The 16,319-nt window shown below is 54.7% G+C and overlaps 1 protein-coding gene across 3 annotated transcripts in view; it reads right to left on the reverse strand.

The window, feature by feature from the left end:
* The window catches only part of ATP2B2 (ATPase plasma membrane Ca2+ transporting 2), a 346,709-nt gene that overhangs the window by 62,521 nt on the left and 267,869 nt on the right, over positions 1–16,319 (reverse strand). For all 3 annotated transcript variants that reach the window (XM_060023054.1, XM_060023055.1, XM_060023053.1), the window contains 2 exons: positions 10,423–10,680; positions 9,289–9,414 (listed from right to left, as the gene is read on the reverse strand). In XM_060023054.1, coding sequence (XP_059879037.1) covers positions 9,289–9,414; positions 10,423–10,680 — 384 coding nt within the window. The remainder of the gene's footprint in view (positions 1–9,288; positions 9,415–10,422; positions 10,681–16,319) is intronic.

Raw genomic sequence — 16,319 nt, forward strand, 5'->3', positions numbered from 1 at the left:
AGGCCCAGAGAGGTCACACGTGGGTGAGGGTGGGGTCACTGTAGATCTTTAAAGGTGAGGGCTGAACACACTTCAGTGCACTCACAGGGCGTAGATGGCAGGGACAGCAACCAGTGCTACCTTCTGTAGGACACCTACTCCGCTCCAGGCTTTGTGCCCTAACCCTAACCCTAACCCTTCACACGCAGTCATCTCATTAGTCCTCATACTGGCCCTCGGTCGACAGAACAGGAAACTGAGGGAGAAGTAGCTTGCCCAGGTCACCAGCTGGAGAGGGACCAAGCCCTTGTCCGGTTTCTCACATACTGCTCTTCCCCAGGAAAGAAGGCTTCACACTCTGGTCTCAAACGTGTTTGTGAAAAAGTTGGCTCTGCCTGGCTGGTGATGGAGAAGCTGTTCCCCACCTCCCCAGTCCTGGGCGGGATGGAAAAAGACACAGGGGGCCAATTTCCACCCAAGATAATCAGACCCCAAATCACCTTCTAATCTAATCACTCCCATCTCAGCACTGGGAGGCCAGGGAGGAGGGAGGAAGGAGGAGGAAGCCAGGGAGGTGGCCTCTGCCCGCAACATGGGGATGCGGGGACCTGGGGTGAAGGCACAGCATGCCCCCCACCCAGCCTCGATGAGCCCTGGGGAGTCCTCCAGGCCCTAGCCTCAGATGGGCCAGAGAAGTTGGGGGCATCAAACTCCCCCTCTGGCCCTCCCTCCCTCTGTGCCCCGGCAGCACGCCCAGCCTTCGCTCTGACCATTGCCCCCCAGCTCAGACACCCCCCCCCACAGCTCCCCAAAGTCCAGACACCTTGGTCAGCACCCCCTGGATCACACCTCCACCTTCTTCCGGCCCTTGACCACTGATTCCCACACTGCGCCCTCTGCCCTGGGCGCAGCACAGCTCACTGGGCCCTTCTGTCCAGCCCTGGTCCCCAGCCCCATCCCCGCCTCTGCTCACACAGTTATCACTGCCTGAATGCCCTTCCCACACCTCTTCTCCAAAACCTCCTCCTCAAGGCTCAGGACAAATGCCTCTCCTCTTAGGTGACTTCCCTGACCCCAAAAAAGGACATCACCTCTCTCCTCTGGACTGCCCCCCGGGGTTTCCCGGGGCATCACCCCCTGGGGGTGCCTCCCAGCCCGGTGTCCCCACTAGCCTGTGAGCCCCTGGAGGGCAGGTTTGAGGGCGAGTCCTCTCCTCCTGCCACAGTGGAGGCTTGTAGCTGGAATCCAGCACTGTCCTCCCTGCTACCTCCTTTTTTGTATCTCCCATGGTGGACATGTATTACATTTATAATGGAGAATCCACACACCCTCAATAAGCCATCTTTATGGTTTTACAAAGGGTCAAATTCATCCAGCCCAGCTGTCCTCCCTGGGCTGCCCCTCTCCCGCACCGGGACCTCACAGCCTGGTTGCCCCTCCTGCAGGAGGAAGAACAGAACGGACCAGGTCACCCCCAGGCTGCCACTCCCCAGTTCCAGGATCCCCTGCAGGGGACAATGTTTAACCCCAAGGGCTGCAGCTCCAGCAGTGGAACCAGAGGCATGTAAGCCATGGGTCTTTGGGTGCGGACAGAGGTTGAGAACCTTTTGGGGAGGGGGGCCCTGGCTGGGCCTTGCACCAGGCTCCCAAGTCCATGGTCCCATGGTCCCTTCACCTCCTTATGCTCCCATGGAGCCCCTCAGAACACACAGCATGGGGGGTGGTTGACAGAGAGGACCCTAGGCTGACGGGGAGGGGACTGGGAACAAGTCTGGTGTCTGCTGCTGATGTGCTGTGTGACCTGAGGCCAGCCGTCTCCTCTGTGGACCTCAGTTTTGTCCTCTGTAAAATGGGGAGGTCTGGCTTAGGTCATCACCTCTCAATGGTGAAGTCTGGGCACCTTAGGTCCCAAGGAGATGAGGGCCACTCCTGGCTGGGGTAGGGCAGCCTCCATGAAAAGGCAGCATCTCGGGGAGTTCTGACGGGCCAGCAGAGGCCTGAGTAGACAAACTGACCATGTGTCACTCCCTTCCAGGGCCACGCTTGTTCACGGGGTGGACAGGTGTGGTGGAGTCCAGCCCTGTGCCGGGCTCTGGGGCCCAAAGGGCCTCTGGTGGTCCCTGCCCTTCAGGGGCTCACAGTCTAGTTAGGGTTGAGGGGAACAGACAGGCACACACATCAGCAACAACACAGGACAACAGAGACCCAAGGGTCCCGTGGCTGGCGGGGGACACAGCCCAGGCAAAGGGGGCAGATGGGACAGTGTGACAGCTGCGGATCAGCTGGGCTGAAGCTGAGGGTCGCCTGAGTGCAGAGCTGCAGGGTTGGGTGTCTCCTCGGGGTTCAGTAGGGAGCCGCCGGAAGTATTCTGGGGGGAGGGAAGAAGAGAGCTAATATTTATGGACGTTCCCCATGTACCCCATACTATCTGAGCCCCTTTTCCCACTCGGTGGCCACAGTCCCCGGGTGAGGCCATTATCATCACCCGCATTTCACAGGGCATTGCTGGGGCGGCCGGGTGGCTCCCGGCTCCTACTCTCTCTCCCTTGCTGGGAAGGCTTGTGCACAAAGTCAGAGGCAGAGCTGTTTGGGGACACAGCCCCGAGGAGCGAGAGGGAGGCAGGCGAGCGGTGAGGGAGCTCTGTCAGCATCTAGCTCCCGCCCATCCGTCTGTCCATCCATCCGTGAGCCAGAAAGGAGCTCGGGCCCAGGGAACACTGCAGGCTCCCACCAACGGGACGGCCTGTCCTGCCCCACCTGAACCTTCATCTCCTCTCCCTGCAGATGACTTCTGCGGCCTCTAACCTGGCAGCTGAGTGTCGGCCAGAACTCTCCCAACTGCAGACTCAAAGTCCATCTCTGCCTCAGACTTGCTGCAGGCCTGGTCCAGATGGCATCTCGGGGCCAAAGTCTCATGCGATGGCAAGTGGGGTGCACTGAGTCCCAGGTGGCAGAGCTAGAGGAGCCTAACTTTACAAAATGAACCTTCTTAGCCCAGAGAGGGCAAATGGCTCAGTGAGGTTGCACAGCACATGAGGCACAGGTAGGGGCTTAAACCCAGAGCTCCTCACTCTCCTGGTTTTGACTTCCTAAGCCTCTCTTTGGACAGGGAGAGCGGGGAGGTCAGACCTTCTAAAAGGCCTTTTCCTGGGGGTAGAGAAGGGAGGAAGGGACAGAGGCCTTCTCTGGGGATTATTACCTGCCTCCGGCACAAGCACCAAGCAAAGCCAATGCGATTGCCATGCCAGACGCGGTTCTGTCTTCATTATTGTTATCAACGCAGTTAATAACAGTAATAACGCATGCTCACAGAGCATGAGACAGTCGGCAAAGCACTTCATGGCCCACAAGCCCGTCCCCCTCACAACAGCCCTGTGAGGTAGGTTTTAGTGCAGCACAACCCCAAGCCCCTCCGCCCACCTGTGGCCTCTCTGGCTCAGAGAGGTTAAGCGATGGCCCAGGGTCACACAACCGTGAGCGGTGGAGCCGGGACTTGAACCCGTGCTCTATCCACTACACCCCGCTGCCTCTCATGGAGAAGAGGCAGGGTAGTGTAATGGAGAGAGCGCGGGCCGAGCGGCACACTGGGCCTTCCTGCGGTCACGGTGCTGTCCTAGGCTCCCTGGTGGCAGCGGCAGTGGTGGTAGGTCCGGCTCCCCGTGCCTGGCCTTCCGCTCGGCAGGCCCGAGAGAGTTTGTCGATGTCCTGGGTAACCTCATGCTGTTCATGCTCTGGTTCCAGGGGTGATGGAGGAGGCTGGGGTCCTGCAGGGGACCGAGCCAATGGGCCTGCTGCTTTTGAGGACAGTCCCCACCCTGGCCCGCTGGCCCCTGTCCCTTCCATGGCCACATCGATGGTGCCTGGTTGTTGGTTTCCCCGTGGAATTCACTATCAGGTGCTTCAAACAGGCCACGCCGCTGGGTAATGAAGTCAAGGGGTCCTCGGAGGTGCGCTCGCGTGTGGGCGCTAGGAGGCTGCCGGGCTGGAGTCTCCCTCTGGCCCTGGCCTCGGTGGGCCTTTACACGCCTGCTTGGGGCCTCAGTTTCCCCAGCTGCAAATCGAGACCAGACCATGGTTCTCTAGGGATCTGTGAGTCCGCTGACAGGCTGTAAGGTGACAAGTCCGGACATTTACTTCTCATAAGAGGGATTATTGCTTTCATGGGACTCTCATGGGGGTTCATGACCCAGGCAGATTAAAAACCACTGGCCTTCCAGGAAAGGCAAAAGAAGGCTGAGGACCTGCTCTGTGCTAAAGGAGGCTGAAGAGGCAGGACACCTAAACGCCATGCGGCTGCGCTGGCTCCCAGCCTGGGGGACGCTGTGGGGACAGCTGGCACGTGTGAATATGGATGGTATGTCGGGTATCAGTATGGCATCAACGCTTCCTGAATTGATCACTGTGCTGTGGTTATGCACGAGGACACCTTTTCTTCGGAGACACACCTGAAGTAGGAAGAGGCCCTGACGAAGGAGAGAGGGAGGCTCCTGAGAGCAAGGGAGGCACAATGGCAACAGCAGTTGAACCAGAGGGGAGGCCATTCAGGCGTTCATTGTACTAGTCCTGCAACTTTTCTGAAAGTTTGAAATTATATTAAAATACAAAACTAAGAAAAAAAATAGGCCGAGGTCAGAGTTTGTATTCCAGGGCCCACCCATAGGGTGTCTGACCCACACAGGCTTTTGAAAAATTGGAATTTCTTCCCAACGTCTTCAACATCGGGAGATTGACCTGAAAAATCTGAATCTCTTGCTCCCCTTGCAGAGAGTGGACTTTGCGGCCACACGGGGGGCACGTTCATAGGCAGCAGGGGAAGCAAGTGAGTGCTTGGTTTGGTGTCCACACTCCCCCTACCTCACCCCGTGGATGTAGGGACCTGCGATTTCTGCACGTTTCTACTCTGCCTGGGCTGAAGCCACTGCAGACATGGGCCTGTGTCTGCCTGTGTGTCCTGGGGGGCGAGCTCCAGGCCTTTAGGATTTCCTTTGTGCCCACAGCTTTGGAGACATCTGAATCTTTCTGAAGGCTCGTCTGCCCCCATTTGTCAGATGGGGAGACTGAGGTCCTGATGGGCAGAGGTCATAGCGGGAGCCAATGCAGGGCTGGAACCTGGAGGTTCTGCCTCCAAAGGCTGTGTTCATTCCACAGCACACAGCATCTCACACGTGCACCGTTCACAGAGGACAGTCACATCTGTCCAGGCATGTGCTCCCCACAACAGCCCTGTGGAGCAGGCAGGGGGGAAGGGCTCCTCACCGGCTCACTGCACAGACACAGACATGGAGGCTTAGAGAGGAAGGGACATTTCCAGGGTCAAAGGTCGGGCATGGCAGGCCACCTGATCGAGAACTGAGCATTCTTTGCCTTCCTCTAGGCTGAGCCAGTGTGCCAGGTGCCATGTGGGGGCGTCTGAACTACCATGAGGACCCTGCAGGGGCCCCCAGCATGGTCCCTCTGTGTTTTCTGAGGGTCATCTGACCAGAGGGCCCAGCAAAGCCACCGGCACAGGGGAAGGGTCCGAGATGTCTGGTCATGTGAGAGTCCAAATGGCAGTTATGCAGGGTTCAGAGCACTGGGGAAGACAGCAATCCAGGGGAACCCCCTGGAGGAGGCAGGCTTGGGCAGGCTGAAGGTGGAGAGGAGCTGGATGGGGGAGAGACAGGGCCAGCCCAGAGAGGGGGAAAGGGGACACATTCAAGAAGAAGGAAGGGAGGGGAAATGGACATATAAGCTGGGGTTCCTCTCCCACTTTACAAGTGAGAAAATGGAGGCTCAGAAAGGGTATAAGAAGATCGTCCAAGGTCTCCCAGCCAGTGAAGGGCAGAGTCGGGATGTGAACCCAGGCTATCTCACTCCCAAGTCCAGGCTCCGTCCGAGGAACAGGGAAGGGAACCAGCCGACCGTGAGCATCCCTCCGGCAGCACTGTGCTAGGTAGGGGCCTCACCTACATCACACACCAGGACGCCACTGTTCTCCTCACAGGTAAACTGAGGCTCAGAGAAGTGAAGCGACATGCCCAAGGCCACAAAGCAAGTTCATTTCAGAGCCCAGATCCGGCTCAGCCTGCCCAACTCTGCTCTTTCTACAATGCAGCGCAGCCTCCCTCCTCACTCTGGCAGACAGTGCCTGAGCCCTAAGGTGTGCAGGGCCTGGGGTGGAGCTGGGCTGACCTCCCGACAGCCTCAGGCTCGGGCTCCCACCCTCTTGGACCGGCCAAGGACGGAAGGGGCCCATAGAAGTGAGACCTGTTGGATTTGTTTGGGTGATGGGACTGTGGATGGGTTTGCTCTTTATTTCACCTGAGATGCTTTGCGCAGCACAAAACTCAATCAGCATGATGAGGCTGCGCCCGAATGGGCCGAGCGCGGTGTGACGTCACAGGCTAACGCATGGGTCCCAGGTGGCACAGGGCAGGGGTGGTCAGGGAAGACTTCATGGAGGAGGTGGGACTGAGCAGACGGGCAGGAGTTAAATGTGCAGTGGGGAAGGGAGAGAGCCGTGTGGGAGGAGGGAACGGCCTCAGCAGAGGCAGGGCAGAAGGAAGGAAACAAGGTGGGTCTATAGCAGAGGTGCAGGTGAGAACAGGTGTACTGAATCTGTGACTCTCACCGCAGGGAGCAGCACTGAATGCAGCGCCCATTCAGGGTTTCGGCCTCCTCTACAACATACCCACCCATAGCCTGTCCAGGCCCTGCTCACACACAATCAGTGACGGGGAACTCACTACCACACAGGCAGCCTCTTTTGTTCCTGGAATGGTTCTGACTGTTACAGAATCCTTCTCTTTCCAATTAGATTGCTTTCCATCGGGCTGACCATGCCCCTTTCTCACTGTCTTTTCCCCAGGAGCCTGGGCTAAGCCACTGCCCTCCCTCTCCGCCAGGCAGCTGGGTTTCTGAATGTCAGTACTGCAGCTCACGGTCAAGTTTCATTTTCTTGAGTCTAGTTCACCCTGCACTCTGGCCATCTTTGTGGGTACTGATCCTTGCTTTCTCTTTGTCAGCCTTCCTGGACTTGTGGTCTCTGTGAACTTGATGGGCATACGTTCCATACCGCAACAGGACAGAGCTCCAGGGAAGGCCGCTAGAAACCTTTCACCAGATTGCCAGCAGTTCAAGAGTCAGCACAAACTGACCGAAATCCCCTGGCCTCAGCACAGTCTTCTCCATCTTGCCCACAAAGACACCACGGGAGACCTTGGCTCCCGTTTCCTGACATCCAGAGGCCCAGGGTCTACTCCATTTGCCTGGGCTTCCAGCCAGATGGAAGGTCGAGACTAGAGTGGTTGATTCCACTCCAGCTGGCCAGCCGACTTCCCATCCAACTCTGCCCTGCTGCTCTTTTCCAACGTCTTTGCACCTGTGCCCACCTCTGTGGCTGTTTGCTCATGCTTCAGGTCAGTGACCCTGAACATTTTCTCTCCCCAGTCTCCTGTCAGGGAACCATCCCTCCTCTCCTTCCTCCAAACTGTCTGGAACCTTCATCACTCATCCACTCAGGCCTAGCTCCTTCCCTCGACTTGCACTGATCCCCGTGACCCACCTGGCCACTTCTCCCAAGGATGCTCGCCTGTCTGACAACCACTTAAGCCCAGAGGTCAGAACCAGGGCCACAGAGCAATGACCATTTACTGAGCTCTCATGTGGCTCTAAGTTCCAAAGGGCATTTGAGGCTTTCCATGATCACTTGGTCAGACCCCGCCCCGGGCCTTTGCACTCGTTATCCTTCTGCCTAGAATGCTCTTTCTTCTCATTGTTCTGGTTTTAGCTCAAATGCAACCTCTTCAGACAGGCTTTTCCCTGATCAACTAAGATTCCCGTCCCCTTCCTCAGGGTCTCTATCTCACTATAATGGTGTAATGTCTTCACCTGACTTATCACTATCTGAAATTATGTTAAATATCTGCTTGTTTGTTCCTTCCTTGTTTGTCTCTTTTACTAGATTCTAAGCTCCAGGAGGGCAGGGACCTTGTTTGTCTCATTAACCACGGGCACACAGTAGGTGCTTAATAAATGTTGGTTAGATAGTTCTTGATAATAAATGCCCCAGACCCAATTCTCACTCCTTTTTACCGTCGTACCCTGCAGACATGCTGCTCTCCTCTTCTGTATTTCTAGGAAATCCCGCTGCCCCTCTGCTAGGAGGGCCCTTTCTCCACAACTCTGCTTGGTGGGCTCCTACTCACCCCTTAAAACCCAGCTCAGTTCCACCTCTCTGGATAGTTCTGTTCTGTCGGTTTTCTCACACCTTCCTCACTCCTCTACTGTGGAATCAGCTGTTTGCTGGTCTGCTTCCCCCAGCTTACTCAAGCTGGGGGCTTCCAAGGCCAGGGGATGAGTCTGTAACATGATGGAAGGGAGGGCCCAGGGCCTGGCCCAGAGCAACTGCTCAGAGGATGTTTGCTGAGCGCTGCTGGACAATAAAGCCTTTTTGGTGCCCCTGCTTGGAGGGCGAGTATTTCACCTGTCTGGTGCCTCACCTCTGCAGGGTCTCCTCTCCTCTCTTGCCCCCTGAAGCAGCCAGACTGAGATCTTAAAAATGTAAACATGATCAGCTTACTGCTGATTCCAGAGAATCCTCATCGTACGCAGAAAATTTATAAACTCCTGACCATGGTGCACAAGGTCTCCCTCTTGCTCCCGGTCCTGCCTCAGGGCCTTTGCACTTGCTACTCCTGCTCCCTGCTATACTCTTTCCCTGGAAAGTTGCAAGACCAGCTCCTTTCCATCATTCACACCTCAGCTCACATGTGGCCGCCCCGACCTCCCCCACCACCTGCACTCCATCGCCCTGCTTTTTTTTCATCATATATGTATTACCCTCTGGAATTTTAACATTGTCTGTCTCTCCACACTATACTACAAGCTCCTCAAGGCTGGGGCCTCATCTGCCTTGTACACTGCTGTGTCCCCAGCCTCCAGCCCAATGCCTGGCACACAGCATGCATCTAAAGTAGGCATCACCAGACTGATTCTTTCTCATCTCTCACGAGAACAGGCTTCCATGTTTGACTTTTCAGAAAATCAACTTACTAGAAGGTAAGTTTCATGGGGGCAGGAATTCGTTGTCAGTTTTATTCACTGTGCTCGCCCCAGGGCCTGCAGTGCTGCTCAGTGCACAGTAGGCTCAATGTACGACTGCAGGGGAAAAGGGAGGGAGTTCTCGTTTGGGTCCGAGTTGGCCAGAGATCTGGAGACAAGAACCAAAGTCTCTGAGACCCTCCAGCCTCATAAAGGGGACATGGATGCCCCCTGGGCACGGGGGCAGAACCGGCAATGGGAGTGAGCCCACCGTGGGCCACAGCTCACCTGACAGCAGCATGGGGTCCTTGTCCACAGACTTGCGCACCTGGTCAGACTCCCCTGTCAGGGAGCTTTCATCGATCTTGAGGTCATTGCCCTGGATGAAGAGGCCATCTGCAGGGAGGAGGTCGCCTGGTAGGAAGAAGGGTGAGGGGGTCAGTCAGCAGGGTCTCAGGTGGCTGGAGAGGCTGGAGTATTCTCTTCAAGGTGTGGTTGCAAGGAAGGTTCGCCCTTGGGAACTGGCTGCCTAGAGTTCCCAGGATACAGAAGCCAAGATGGTGCCCATCAAAGGACCACAGACAGCTGAAGCCTGGGGTCAGGGTGAAGGGCATGAGGCCCGGGGGGCTGAGGTTAGGTCCCGCAATAATCCTCGCTTGGGTGGGCATATCCTTCAGTTTATAAAGTGCTTCTCTTGGCATGGCATGGACTTGGGGCCCAGTTTTCTCAATGATTCAATCTTCTCTGGTCTCAACTCTGTTTTGGGGAAATTCTTTTGGAAGGGATTAATCTCTCTTGACTAGGCTGAAGAGCCCCCCCCAAGACAGGCATGTTATCAGAGGAAACCAAGCCCCCTAGGGCTGAGTGAGGAGAGGCCTGCCAATCTTTCCCCCATTTGGCCTCTACTTCCTAGGACATATCTCATCTAAATCCCCGTTGGCACCAGCCTGCTCACGTTCTCCATGGCTGTATCACAGGCCTAGAATGTTCACTCATCCATGTCCACTCCCTGTAACACCTTCTCTAGCCCAACAGCCATCCATTAACAGCCGAATCAGAGGTGGGAAATGGATTTCACCTCATCAACCCATTCTGAGTGTTAGTGGTCCCTGGAGTGTTATACTGAGAAGGCGTCTGAGGATGTATCTAGGCTTTGAGCTGAGATTGATTAGGAATGTCTGCTAAGGGTAGAAGTCTGGAGAGTTGTGGTACGTGTGCCATGTATTTGCCATTTCTGATTTAAATGGATTCTGGAATCCTACCTCCAGAAAGGAGCCTTCCACCTCTCCAAGGAGCTCAGAAGACAACCTGGCTTGGGCTCAGCCTTCAGGAATCCACCCCCTGCCCTGGACCAGCCTGTCTGGGTCCCACCTGTGCCCAGATGCCAGCTCCAGCATGTGGCTCTGTGGTTGGGTCACTTACCATATTTGACCTGGGCGATATCCCCAACCACGATCTCAGCCACAGGGATCTGGACCACCTGGCCAGCCCGGACCACGGTGAACTTCTGCTCCTGTTCAATGCGGCTCTGCAGGCCCCGGAACTGTTTCTCTTTGCTCCAGTCATTGAAGGCCGTGACCAGGACCACGCAGATGACCGAGAGGAGGATGGCGGCCCCCTCGATCCAGCCCGCCTCCGCCTCCCCTTCATCTTCTGCCCCCGCCTGGGCCGTTGCACATCCTGCAGACAGCAGAAGGAAGCAGGTGGGGTGGGTCAGCCAGGCAGAAGGGGCCTCACAGCAATCAACAGTGCAAGTGCTTTAGGGTCTAAAATGCAGTTTTGCTGATGTCCTTTCCTTCCCTTCTTCCAGCAACTGTGAGGCAGGTTTCTAGGCTGCGGCGGGAGCCATAGTGCTGGACCTGCCCTCCAACAGGCTGGTCTGAATCCTGCTGCTGCCGCTCTATGGTCCTGGGTAAGCCTTCCCTAAGCTTTGGTGTCCTTATCTGCAAAATGGGAGTCACTGAGACCACATTCCAGACTCAAGGGGAGGAAGGCAGAAGCTCCAGCCTGTGCTTAGCACCAGGAGGTTCCTACTCAGCCCTTGTTGGATTTGAGCCCCGACTGCACAGTGAGGACACCGACACTCCGAGCCACTTGTCTGATCCACAGTGACCCTCCACCCCACACCCTTGCACCATTGAACCTCCAGGTCTGGGCCCCACATTGCTTAAGGCCTGCCAGACCCACCATGTGACAAAGAAAAAGAAGACACCAGACACATCTGATGCCAAGGCCTCGGACATGAAGGCAGGTCCTGCCCACGCAGTGCTGAGCCCTAGCGCCTTTCCAAGCCCCTCCGCACATCCCGTCTCCTGCATCCCCAGAAGGATCCGGAAAGTCAGAGGTATTACCCCCATGGACAGATGTGGAAACTGAGGCCCAGAGAGATGAGTGCCACACCAGGACTGGCCTAGGCCCTTCCTTCCAATGGGCAGGGGTCGGGGGGTGGAGAAGTGTCTCTCCATGGACAGCATCTGACGATCCACTCCTAGAAAACTCAGAGCGGGCCCCTTCCACCGAGGCTGGGCCCCACTGGGCCATTCGCAAGGCCTGCTGTGTGCCAGGCATTCACTTTAATCCTCAAGCTGGCTGAGAGGAGGGAAGCAGTTCAGAGAGGGACAGCAACTCAGCCAGGATCACACAGCAGATCTGGAGTCTGAATCCAGGCCTGGAATCTGACACTGGACCTGGCCTGCCCACTACCCCTGAGCCCAGTGGCCCTCTCTGCCACACGCTGGCCTCACTGGGAAAGTAGAAAGTGTCGCCAAAGACCCATGGTCGACTGTCTGGAAGTCTAATTCAGTCCCAAGGAATAGAGAACAGCGGTTTCAAGAGTCCCCAGCATGACTCTCTGGGAAATGAGGGGTCGAAAGCAACATGACCAGAAGGCCAGGTGGTACCAGGGAATGTTTTCTGGCTCAGCTCCTGGAAGGGTCAAGGCTCAGCTGGTGGGCCCGTGCTCGAGATGATACAGAGTCACTGCAGGCCGGCGGTGTGGGTCACTAGAAAATTCCACATCTCTGGCTGAACCAGCCACTCCTCATCGGCTCATAAACAACTATACCACTGTGTGGGGTTCTCAAAGCCACTTTTCTTTTCTTTGGGAATTTCAGACTTTTCCAATAATTTTAAACTGTTGAACTGAACCAGCCTTTGGTGGTGATGATAATCGTTATCATGGCGATGGTAACTGACCTCGGGCTATAGCTGTGAGCTCAAATCCCAGCTGTGTGCCCGGAGCTAGCTGCTTAACCGCTGTGCCCTGGTTTTCTCATCTGCAAAACTGGGGTAATGACAGGTGCTCCCTCCTAGGTGGTGGTGAAGTCTGGGGAGAGGCTGTGCGTAAAGCACCTGACGCAGCAGGCACACGGTAAACGCTCAGTGTAAGGGTGGCTTCTTGTCCAGCACGTGACATCATCACACAGGCAGCCTGAATGGGGCCTCGAGCCCCCACGTGGCAGAGGGGATCCAGTTGGACTTCAGAACCACGTGAAGATGGGAGGAGGGGAACTAAGGTGCCCCTCTACTAGTGAACACCACCAGTGAAATCCCCCAAACTGGGAAACACAGGTGAACCTTGCTAAAGAGAAACCCAGTACACGGAGATGCATTCTCTTGGACTCGGGGGAGTGATTCAAGATACAGAGCCCAGTGCTTCTCCTTCTGGGACCTTTGTTATCCCCTGCCCCTGCCACATGCTCTGTAAGTGGGAGGGCTGTTTTGTCCCTGTCCTGTGCTTCATCAATGGCCTCCCGCTTTAGTTACTGAAATGTTCAGGACACTCAGAGACAGTCCAGGACAATGAAAAGCCTTTGGGCCCTGGAACTGGAAAGACATGGCTTCAAATCCAGGCTCTGCTGTGTGATCTTGGGTAAGTGACTTGGTCTCTCTGAGTCTCGGTTTGGACAGCTATAAAGTGGGATGACCCCAGGGACTTTGTGAGCCCAGGGCTTAGTAAGGGCCTGGCATGTGGTGAGTACACAGCAGACATTGGTCCTCTCCTTTTCATGAGCTTCTCTCTTTGGACTGACTTCTGAGAACCAAGGGCATGGTAGCTGAGACCTGTTACCTGTTACCTTGTCTCCAAGCCCCGTCTGCTGCCCTTGCTGATTCAATACCAAGGAGCCCTCTGGGCCTTTGAGGGCACTCACTTGGCCAGCAAAAATTCCATTAGCTTTTTGAGAACTATCTGATGACTACATGGTGCCCTGGGATGGCAAGAAAGTAGGGATGCAGATTGCTTAAGCTATTGGGAGCCGCCAAACCCTGAAAACAACTCCTGCTGCTCTGGTGCAATTAAGGGAAAGAGATGAGAAACGGGAAGAAAGAGGGGCATGGGTGGGCCCTGCTGAGGTCTCCTCTGGGGCTCCCTTGGACTGGGGCAGGGACAGGATCTGGAGATCGTGACCACAGCGTCTGGGAAACCTGCAGCTGCCCTCCCTGGACGTGGGGTTTTCTAGGGTGTGGCCACATAGTGTCTGTGTGACCTTGGGGAATCCACTTGGCCTCTCTGGGCTTCCCTCTAGTTGTTCATCAGTAAAATGGGGAAACTACTGTCTAGGTGGTTACCAGGGCCTGGCATCGAATAAGGGCTCTCAAAACGGGTCAAGCCACAGACATTTTCCAAGCACCTACTATGTGCCGGTCGCTCTGCTGGCACTCTGGCACTAGGGGAGCTGTCACAGGCAGGGAGTGGGAAACATGGGGTATGCCTATCCCAGCCCTGCCACAAAAGTGTTGTGTGACCTCTGACAAGTGTCTGGAGGTCTCTGAGCCAAGAAAGCCAACAGGGAAAGGCAAGGCAGCCTAGAGCCTGTTAGTTCATCACCAGCGTCGTTTTATACATAACTGAGGCAGCCTGAGTCTGACATGGCAGGGGGTGGTCCAGGCAACACGGAAGGTCCAGAGCTCAGAGCTCAGGCCAGGGCCTGGGTGCTGGGGCGGAGGTAGCACAGTCCCGAAGTGCAGGAACTTCATTCTGTGGGACTAGAGTGTGTGCATCTGTGCTCATCAACTGAGTGTGGCCTGAGCTACTGTCTCAGCTGCAGGAAGGGAGGGCAGTAGAAAGAACCAGAAGCCTTGGGTTTAAAATCCAGCCCTACTGTCTAAAAGCTGTGTGACCTTAGGCAAGTCCTTCCCCTCTCTGGGCCTTGGCTCCCACCTCTCTAAGATGGAGGTGATCACAGCCATCTGTGTGCAGGGCTGGGGGAAGGCTCCTCCTGGTACAGCCTGGGAGCCTGATCCATGTTCCCACTGCACCCCCTCTATCATCTGCCTGCGGAGTTCTAATCTTGCATTAAATCGGGTCACATGAGGTCACTTCTCCACTGACTCAACCTGGTCACTTTCTGAGGAAACGTAGCCGAGGGATAGGAGCGTGGGCTCGGGAGCTGGAACGCCTTGGTCTGAGTCACGGTTCTGCCGCTTCCCAAAGTCTGAGCTCCTCCCAAGTCATTTACCATCTCAGGGCCTTGGTTTCCTGGGTGATAATAGCACCTGCCCACGGGGTTGTTGTGAGGGTCAAGTGAGGATCAAATGAGCTGTTACCCTAAAAGCTTCCAACCAGTGGTGGCTCTAAAAATAGTAGGAATTCCCTTCTTATTACGCTTTGTGTTCACCCTTAGCTTTGTTCAAGGCTCATGCAAGTAGCCGTGAGCCATCTTCTATATTTTCTGGAAAACTTCTGCAGAGAATGCTGCCCATTATGCATCTCTCATAATATCCTACATGAAAGTTCATCCCAGAATTCGTTGTCAGGGGACACGCTGTCTTCCTAAAGGACTAGCTTTCCTCCTTGTTGATTACTTGAGCTATGCGAATCATCCTAATTCACTTTCTGCTTTGGCTGCCAGGAAGTTCAAAGTCAAATTTATACCTCAATCGTGGTAGCACATTTATCTGCTTTAAACCCTCTTTGGAAAGAGGGCATGCAGAGAAAAGAAATCAGCCAGTAATACGAGGTATAAAACTGAGGTAGTTGGCCAGACAGACTTGGCTATCCAGTTTCTGAGAAAACTCTGGCCTGGGAGGGGGTGGGGTGACAGCTGTTCAAGGAACCTCAGACACCACTTTCTCATTTGGGGAAAGGAGACCCATAAGGGTGATTTCTCACATGCTTTTCACTTTTTATTTGCTTGCCTGAAGCAGTGACGCTAGTAGGATTATCTACTTACACAGCACATTGATGAGGAAATGTCTAATTATAATTAATAACAAAGAAAAGTGTTTATACTTTTCTACTAACGCCAAATCAGATTATAAAAAGCTAACAACAAAAATATGTGATCCCACATATCTCATGGTGTGTGTGTGCATATATATCTGTCTGCCGATCTATCTATGTATATATGCGTAGAGTGATACAGGTTTAAAAGACTTTGTCATCATAAAGGAAAGCTGTCATTGGAGCTGGTGAAGCCCTAGCCCTTGGGGGGTGCTCAGTTTCTGGAATGAAGGATGAATGGAGGTTGAGGTTTTCTTTTCCTTTCTTTTTTAAAAATTGAAGTATAATTGACTTACAGTGTCGTGTTAGTTTCAGGTGTAGAGCACAGTGATTCAGTTATACATGCATGTGTGTGTATCTATCTATCTATCTATCTATATATATACACATATACACACACACACACACACACACACACACATATATTCTTTTTCAGATCCTTTTCCCTTATAGGTTATTACAAAATATTCAGTAGACTTCCCTGTGCTATACAGTAGGTCCTTGCTGGTTATCTATTTTATATATAGTAGTGTGTATATGTTAACCCTAAACTCCTCATTTATTTATGAGGTTTTCCATTAGGACTTCTAAGTCCTGACTTTGAGAAGGTGGGTTTGCCCCAGAACCCTCCCTGGGTGAGCGGCACACTGTCTCCTCCACCCACAAAACAATGTCCCCATTCAGAACCCAGGACAGGGTTCGGGATGCCCTCTCAGGTCTGAGACTCGTCACGTGGGAAACCATGTTCCGCGTCAGGCCCACAAGGGTGTGCGTGACGCTGAACCAAGCTAGGACCGGGACTGAGAGTCCTTCTCCCGCAGGTCACACAGTGTGGGATCCCCGACGGGGATGCAGGGAAGGAAACCCGGGGCGGTCTCCCCGCAGCGGCTGCAGGTCCAGCACCTCCAGGTGCCCTCTGTGTGTGCCACGCTGTCCACACGGCCCTTCACCACCTCCCTGTAATAACCCTTCGAGGTGAGGTCTGTCGCCCTGTTTTGCAGATGAGGAAACTGAGACTCAGAGAAGGAAAGTGACTTGCTTAAGGGCACACAGCCGGGCAGTGATGGAGACAGGATTCTAACCCGGGAGAACGGGC

This window comes from Delphinus delphis, chromosome 10 (assembly GCF_949987515.2).
Source record: "Delphinus delphis chromosome 10, mDelDel1.2, whole genome shotgun sequence".
NCBI classification, from domain to species: domain Eukaryota; kingdom Metazoa; phylum Chordata; class Mammalia; order Artiodactyla; family Delphinidae; genus Delphinus; species Delphinus delphis.